Below are 7,396 nucleotides of genomic sequence, written 5' to 3' on the forward strand. Positions count from 1 at the left end.
ATGGAGACAGTTGCAGCTCTATCGCACGAACGGAAATAAAGAACTTAGAAAAAGTATCCAATTCGTATCTAAGCACGCCGCTCGCCGTATAAACGAATTATTCATAAGCTATATGATGATAATAAGAAATTTTTTTGGATCCATAATAACAATCATTATCGTTACATTGATAAATAAAACATAGTTGCGATAGTGGCGCTGCGATTTGTATCGGTGGAGTGGACGGAATGTGTCGTTTATGTTTGTTGTTTTTCTCCGCTCTTTTTCCTATTTGTTCCAGTTTATGCAATGCTATTGCTCCTCCTTATTACGGACTAGATCGACCAGCTTTAGAATACGAATTACCACCTTTGCCTTATCTGTTTCACGAACTCGAACCTTTTCTAGATGAAGAAACTGTCAGAATTCATTATCTCGGACATCATTCTAAATATACCGAAAATATGAATATGGTTTTGAAAGAATGGAGGAGAAATGCCCAGGTATTCTTTCTTAAATCTGACTCCACTTTCGGTCTACAGATTATTTTTCCGTCTTCCTCAAATTCCAAATATTTTAGGAAAAAAAAAAAATCGGACATCTTCATACGAGTGGGCTGTGCGAACACGAAAACACGTGGATTCCACGTGACATTTCTTACCGGTAGTTAACCTACACTTGTTTATCCGATTTTATAATAAAAATTGAAATTGACAGATGATAATCGTAAATGTGCAATGGGTGCTTTATTAACATAAATTCAATAACTTAATGCATAATTTAATAACTTAAAGTTCATTGTCTGTTTGGTTTACAATCAAAATATTGGAATATTGTTTTAATTAAACAAATTTGGGATGTTGCAAACAATAGTAATGCATCTTTAAGAGTGTCGGACCGGCGACAAATTTTGGCTCGGAAAATTGGGAATGTGTACCGGACGTGGTTCCTTGCATGTAAGGATGGTTCGACCGCAGATTAATGTGTAAGGAAGATGCAATTGTGGCAGATTGGTTGTATTCCGAAAGCCGTCCTGTGACGACTGCGATAAAGTAATAAAATTGCTATCCGTTACTGGAGAGTTTTTAAAATTCAAATTGTAATGACAAAAGACAAATAAGAAGACAATATACTTTAACTTTTTATTATTAATTTAAACTTTATTTTTTCTTATTTCCTTTCCAAAATTTTTGCACTTTCTTTTCATTAATTATTTTAACAAGATGAAAAGTTCTCGGATTACAAAAGAATTCCAGACAATTTTTAAAAATATTTTTACATCCTCCAACCAATCTCAATTAATTAATATATGAAAAACAATATTCTAATAATCTAGTTCTAATATTATGCAAATATAAAATTTTTGGTAGAAAATTATAAGTACAAATTTTTTCACATGTAAATAAGTCACATTACTTACATGTGAAAAAATGATTTATCATGTAGATAAGTCACATTATCCAATTAATTGTAGATACAGTTAATTTTTCAATATATCCAGTTTTTTAACTAACTAAATCTTTAAAAAACAAAAAATAACATTGTGCAAATTTTCTATCAAGAGACAATCACATATCAAATTATTATAACATTTTTTTTGACTTATCAAAAAAAATTGTTGGTACAGCTGATATTTTTTCCCTAACACTGTTCCTTTTGGATTCATAAATTAATTTCCCTCAATTTGTTCTTACACAAAACAAGTTTGCCCATTATTTGATCCATCGGTATTTTATCAAGACTAGAGCAATGACTGTTAATATTTTTTTGCAGATGTAAGAAATAGATTATAAACAAACAGTAATTTATAGTTACTTTATTATTTACGTAACATATTTAAAGATAGTTGGGCCTCCCCTGTATGCAATGATGACCTTACGTCTTTTGGCAATAGCCGCGTACATGGATCTCAAGGCAGGGTTGTATGTGAGCGATATTCTCTCAACATTCATATGTTGGTTGTAACCCTGTGCCATTGTAGGCGTGTTGTGGGTCGTTTATTATTTACTCTAGTAATTTGTGCTTTTACTCACGTATTGTTTTCCTAAGGGAGTGTGATAAATAATAAATCGAGACTCTTTCTGTTCGAATTCAGTTAGTTTCTCTGGAAAGTTAAAAAAGTCGTTTTGTCAGTGTTTAATTTTTTTTGCCACTTAAATTATTTATTGCCACCAGCTTTACTTACTAATTAGTGCAGATGCTGGTAGCCTTATCAGTTTGGAGTCTTGAAAGCAAAGTAACATGTTAAGTTGTCACTTAGAAATAGGAATAATTTTTTAATGAACAATTCTGAAATTCACCATGTTTAAATGATATTTCACACATTCTGTCATGTCAAATTGTCAACTGCTTTAGTCAACTGAAAAAAGATTAAAGTGAAAAAGAAAAGTCATCCCAAAAAATTCTCCAAATTTTCTGTCTGCTTATAAAACTTTGGGAGGTGGTGCCACGGTCAAGTGACCCGCAGCCGGCTCGCCATTGGCTGTGCGAGGGGCCCACTTCAACTTCGTGGTTGAGGTGGGGCTGTGTGGATGGCCTGTCATGTGCAGTGCATTCCTCATGCTCACATGCCTGAAATATGAGTTCTGAATAGGTTCTGGCAGAGTGAGCTGGTGGGTGGGTGTGGAGAGAAGTGGACTGGCACATGCCAGAATGGGGGTTTGAGTCCCTGCTCAGGTAAGAGGTGTAATAATAATAGATACTTGTATTTACAGGCAACAGATGACGACTCCGGACGACTGCAGGCGGGAGACCTGGCCCATGGGCAGTGTGCAAGGGGGAGACAGTGGCAGCAGTGTGGAGAGGAGGGGGGTGCACGCTTTTTCAAAAATCTGTCAGATAATTCCCTTGATAATCTTCTGAATCTGTTTAACAGAATATGGGCAGAGCGTAGCTTTCCTGACTCTTGGAGGCTATCTATCATTATTCCCATTCCCAAGCCAGGTAAAGACTGTAAGAATCCCTCTAATTACAGAGCAATCTCTCTTATAAGTTGTCTCTGTAAACTTTTTGAGAGAATGGTAAACAAACATCTGATGTTTCTCTTAAAGAAAAAGGATTACTTCACCACATCAGAGTGGATTTTGTAGGAACAGAAGTACCAAGGACAATTTAGTAAACCTTGAAACATCCATATGCGAAGCATTTGTTAAACAACAGCACTTAGTGTCTGTGTTCTTTGATATAGAGAAGGCCTACGATTGCTGCTGGTGATATGGGATACTCCGTGATTTACATGAATTCTGATTACGGGGTAATTTGCCAATTTTTATAAAAAAACTTCATACAGAATTGAAGATTCCAAGTCAGGATGGGCACCACTTTATCTAAGACTTTCACACAAGAAGGTGTTTCTCAAGGTTGTATTTTGAGTGTGACTCTGTTCCAAATTAAAATTAACAGCATAGCTAACTGTCTTCCTCCTGGTGTGAAACACTCTCTGTATGTGGATGACTTTCAGATCTCCTGCCAGTCTAGTAACACGAGTTTCATCAAGAGACAACTGCACACCTCGCTAAATCGCACAGACAATTGGTCCAAGACCAATGGTTTTACTTTTAACGCAGAGAAGACCTCGTTCATCCACTTTTGCCGAAGGCGTGGTTTGCACCTGGACCCTGAAATTCACCTAAATGGAGTTAAAATTCCAATGGTCAATGAGGTGAAGTTTTTGGGTGTTTTACTTGATCAAAAACTGACGTTCTTGCCACATTTGCACAATTTGAAGAGTAGATGTTTAAAATCCCTGAACCTTTTAAAGGTATTATGCTGCTTATCCTGGGAAACAGACAAACTTTCGATGCTCAGGATTTATAGGGCACTTGTCCTCTCAAAGCTGGATTACGGGTGCATTGTTTATGGCTCTGTGTGAGAATCTACTCTTTGGATGCTGGATCCAATCCACCATCAAGCATTGCATTTCGGGACATTCCAATTTCCAACGCTGACTCAGCGCTGATCTCAACGTTCGTTAAAATTCGTTCCTTTTTTCAACGTTGAGGTAGCGCTGTTGTCAGCGCTGACTCAACGCACTCAGCACTCAACAGATATGTTGACTGCTACTTTCCAATGAATTGTGGGTAATTGGAGCGACGTTTGAATAAAAAATGGCGACAATGCAGGAGATGCACGTTACTGTGGACAACGAAACTTATCACTTTATAGTTGATGAAAAACAAGCGAAAATGATGACGGAAGGTAAGATTTAAAAAAAATTGAATATCATTTCAAGTAAGCAATAAATTTATTTTTCATTGTTTTTGTCAGATCACAATTATTTACTAGAATACATAAATAAACTTCGATCTGAGAATCAGAAGCGTTCAGCATCTACAGGTACTGTACATATTTTATATTAATAACAAATTAAATGTATTTAACCAAATAGATAATTATTGTTTTTATAAATTTTAATAAAATTCCTCTATTTAATTTTTTACATATATATTTAATGATAGAACAAACAACTTCTGAAAGATCAGAAATGAATGTACAGTCTGTACAACTTTCTGGAACAGAAAAAATTGGTAAGTATATATTAAATAATAATATACAGTAAGGATACTTTGTAATTATTATATATTGAGATTTTCTTTTAATTAATGCAATTTAAATTGAACAAGTAAACATAAATAACAGCTTTATATTAAATATAGACAATATATATTTATTAGAATAAGTGTTCATAAATTAATTTTTTGATATTTATTTTAATGAATGAATGGGAACATTCTGTTGAAATTTATAATTATTAATTCTTTTTAAATAGTTCAAAAAAATTTTCTTGACAATACCAAAACTGTATGCAGTATTATGTATATTATATCAGATATCATGTTAAAGATTTTGTGTAAATAATAAATTATAGCAAACTATAAAAGAATTCAAAATAAAGATTTTTTTTTTTAATTTTTAAGCTAATGAATGGACTCGCCAAGCGACATTACTCCTAGTAGAAACAAGATTGGAAATGGAGGAGGAATTCCTCAAACCAATCCAAAAATCTAAATTGTGGCAAAGAATTTCCGATTGTCTTAAAGAAAGTGGGTACGCATTCCAGTCTACAGAATGCCATTCTAAATGGCGAAATTTAATGTGTACGTACAGGAAAAATGTAGACAGATCAAAACAGTCTGGTGGTGGTGCCACAAAATGGGAATATTTCCATAAATTTCACGAAGTTTATGGAAATAGGTCAAATGTGAACCCCCCCGGTAATTACCTTCGAAGTTCTTTGCCAGGTGCCACCTCTGAAAATTTTTGTGAAAATGAAAATTTAATTGCTCCAAGTACCTCAAATTCCCAAAGGGAAGAAGCAGAATCTACAGAAAGACCAAGAAAAAAGAGAAGAACTGATGATGAACCACCATTGTGGTTTAAAAAGTATTTAGAAGAAAAAAAAATAGAAGACAAAAGGAAAGCAGAAGTTGAACAACAACGATGGAACGATTTAAAAAAAATAGAAGAAGAAAAACTAAAAGCCATGCAAAACTTAACGGATGTCTTGTTGAAATTGGCCGAAAATAAAATGTAAAATGTTTAAATATTTTAATAAAATTTTTTTTGTTTTGATGACTACTAATAAATGTATTTAAGATTTACCAAAATACATCTATTCAAAAAATCAAAGCACTTTCAATAATGAACAAAGTTTATTAGAATTATGTAACTCACAATTACAAATAACTAAAAGTAATAACAAAATGTTAAATACATGATTAATACATTTCCTAAGACTGGTTCAAATATTTAATAAAATTTTAAATTATATACAGTATTATAAATGCAGATGAACATGGTATCAATGTGATTAAAAATTCACAACATAATAGCAGACAACAATAATTACAAACTTGATTTTAAGGTATTAGCAGAAAAAAATAATAAAAGTAGATAATTTTTAACCATTATGATGGGCATATATTTTATTAGCAATTTTCTCTCTTTTGCTAATTCCATCTCGATATTCTTCTCCAAAATTCGGAGAACTGGTTTGAAAATTATCATTTATAGAACAAGCATCTGGAGGTATATCATTGTATAAAATGCACAAATTGTGCAATACACATCCAGTAATAATTACTTCTGGAATCAAATCCCTTCGAAACATATGTAGATGTTTTAGCCTTCTAAATCTTCCAAATAATTGTCCAAATGCTTGTTCAATAACAATTCTAGTTGAACTAAGAATTTTATTATAATATTTTTTAATATAGTTTAAGTGTCCATTATCACGATAAGGAGTTAATAATTTTTTGGATAATGGATATGCACTATCACCTAATAAATGATAATTTTCTGAAATCATCTCAGGATTATGTTTCATTTTTAGAAAGAGAGGACTTCTTTGGAAAACTCTGGCATCATTTGATGAGCCTGGCCAACCAGCAAAGACATCTATAAATTTTAATTTTGCGTCACATACAGCCTGTAGAATGACGGAAGTGAAATTTTTTCTATTAAAATGTGCAACCTTTTCATTTTTGGGGGCTGTAAATGGAATATGAGTTCCATCGATACAGCCTAAAACTCCGGGAAAACTGTTGGACCCTCTTAGTTCATTAAATTCGCTAACAGTTTTTTCAATTTCTCCTCCTGTAGGCCACTGGATAACTCTCTCTGTTATTTCCATTATATCCTTACAGAATGCAATAAATTCTCTGTGAGCATGGCCCTGTCCAATGCCAAATCTGTCAGCTACACCTCGAAAAGATTCTTGATTGCCAATCAACCATAACGATAGTAATATGGAATCTTCTCTTTTCATTGATGGCTTTCTTTTATTAGGCTTCGAAATAATCATCTGCATCAAATGCTGAAATAAAAAATAAAATTTCTTAAATGATGACTGCTGCTTAAGTATCGTTTCTTTTGCCACATAAGCGAAATATCTTAGGTAAAATTATATATATAAATTTTATATATATATATAAGTTTTGAAACAATTAAATTTTTTAAAATTAAACACTTCTATCCTTTGTGAATATAATTACAGTAAAAGATTTGACAAACTAAACAGATAATTATAATTTAAGCACTTTTACATACCTCAACTGTTGAACGATTCAAACGAAAGTGAGATTTAAAATCTTCCATGGAATACAAAGGAACTACCTCTTCTACATAACCTATTATTTTGGCCTTCTTTCTCTTTTTATTTTCTTCCATAGCTGCTAAATTTACATGTAGCAGTTCGTCGTCGTCGTGTTTCATTTTCCTCTTATATGAAATCATCGCATTGTCATTAAAAATATTGCAAAATGCTGTAACAGCAGAAGAAATGATATACTTGTCCTCCATCTTGCTGAGAATGGAATCATGGGAACTAAGCACTTTGTAGTCGACTTGGAACGTCGTTGATGACGTCAAACTGTTGACTTCAACACTCAACACTGGTGTTGAAAATTGGAATGTCCCG

The 7,396-nt window shown here is 33.0% G+C and overlaps 2 protein-coding genes and 1 long non-coding RNA gene across 3 annotated transcripts; 2 read left to right on the forward strand and 1 right to left on the reverse strand.

Annotated features, from left to right (window-relative positions):
• The first annotated feature begins 3,893 nt into the window (after nt 1–3,893).
• LOC136986113 (uncharacterized) lies at nt 3,894–4,910 on the forward strand. The gene is made up of 3 exons (XR_010882434.1): nt 3,894–4,314; nt 4,437–4,505; nt 4,896–4,910. It is a non-coding gene; the product is annotated as an uncharacterized lncRNA (long non-coding RNA).
• Nucleotides 4,911–4,948: 38 nt separating this feature from the next.
• LOC136986115 (uncharacterized) lies at nt 4,949–5,512 on the forward strand. The gene has a single exon (XM_067283580.1). The coding sequence runs from the start codon at nt 4,949–4,951 to the stop codon at nt 5,510–5,512; it is 564 nt and encodes a 187-aa protein (XP_067139681.1).
• A 366-nt stretch (nt 5,513–5,878) lies between these two features.
• Nucleotides 5,879–7,320, reverse strand: LOC136986114 (putative nuclease HARBI1). Its single transcript, XM_067283579.1, has 2 exons — nt 7,027–7,320; nt 5,879–6,793 (listed from the first exon to the last, which is right to left on the reverse strand). The coding sequence occupies exons 1-2, from the start codon at nt 7,276–7,278 to the stop codon at nt 5,879–5,881; spliced, it is 1,167 nt and encodes a 388-aa protein (XP_067139680.1). The 5' UTR covers nt 7,279–7,320.
• Between the last annotated feature and the right edge of the window lie 76 nt (nt 7,321–7,396).

This window comes from Centruroides vittatus, unplaced genomic scaffold, assembly GCF_030686945.1.
Source record: "Centruroides vittatus isolate TY-2023 unplaced genomic scaffold, ASM3068694v2 contig_993, whole genome shotgun sequence".
Lineage (NCBI taxonomy): Eukaryota > Metazoa > Arthropoda > Arachnida > Scorpiones > Buthidae > Centruroides > Centruroides vittatus.

What these genes read in the sequence shown, in the direction of transcription:
- LOC136986115 (XM_067283580.1), top strand. Translation starts at nt 4,949, where the DNA reads ATGGAGGAGGAATTCCTCAAACCAATCCAAAAATCTAAATTGTGGCAA.
- LOC136986114 (XM_067283579.1), bottom strand. Translation starts at nt 7,278, where the DNA reads ATGGAGGACAAGTATATCATTTCTTCTGCTGTTACAGCATTTTGCAAT. An exon ending in TGAATCGTTCAACAGTTGAG is followed by an intron (nt 6,794 to 7,026) that starts GTATGTAAAAGT and finishes TTTTTATTTCAG; the next exon opens with CATTTGATGCAGATGATTAT.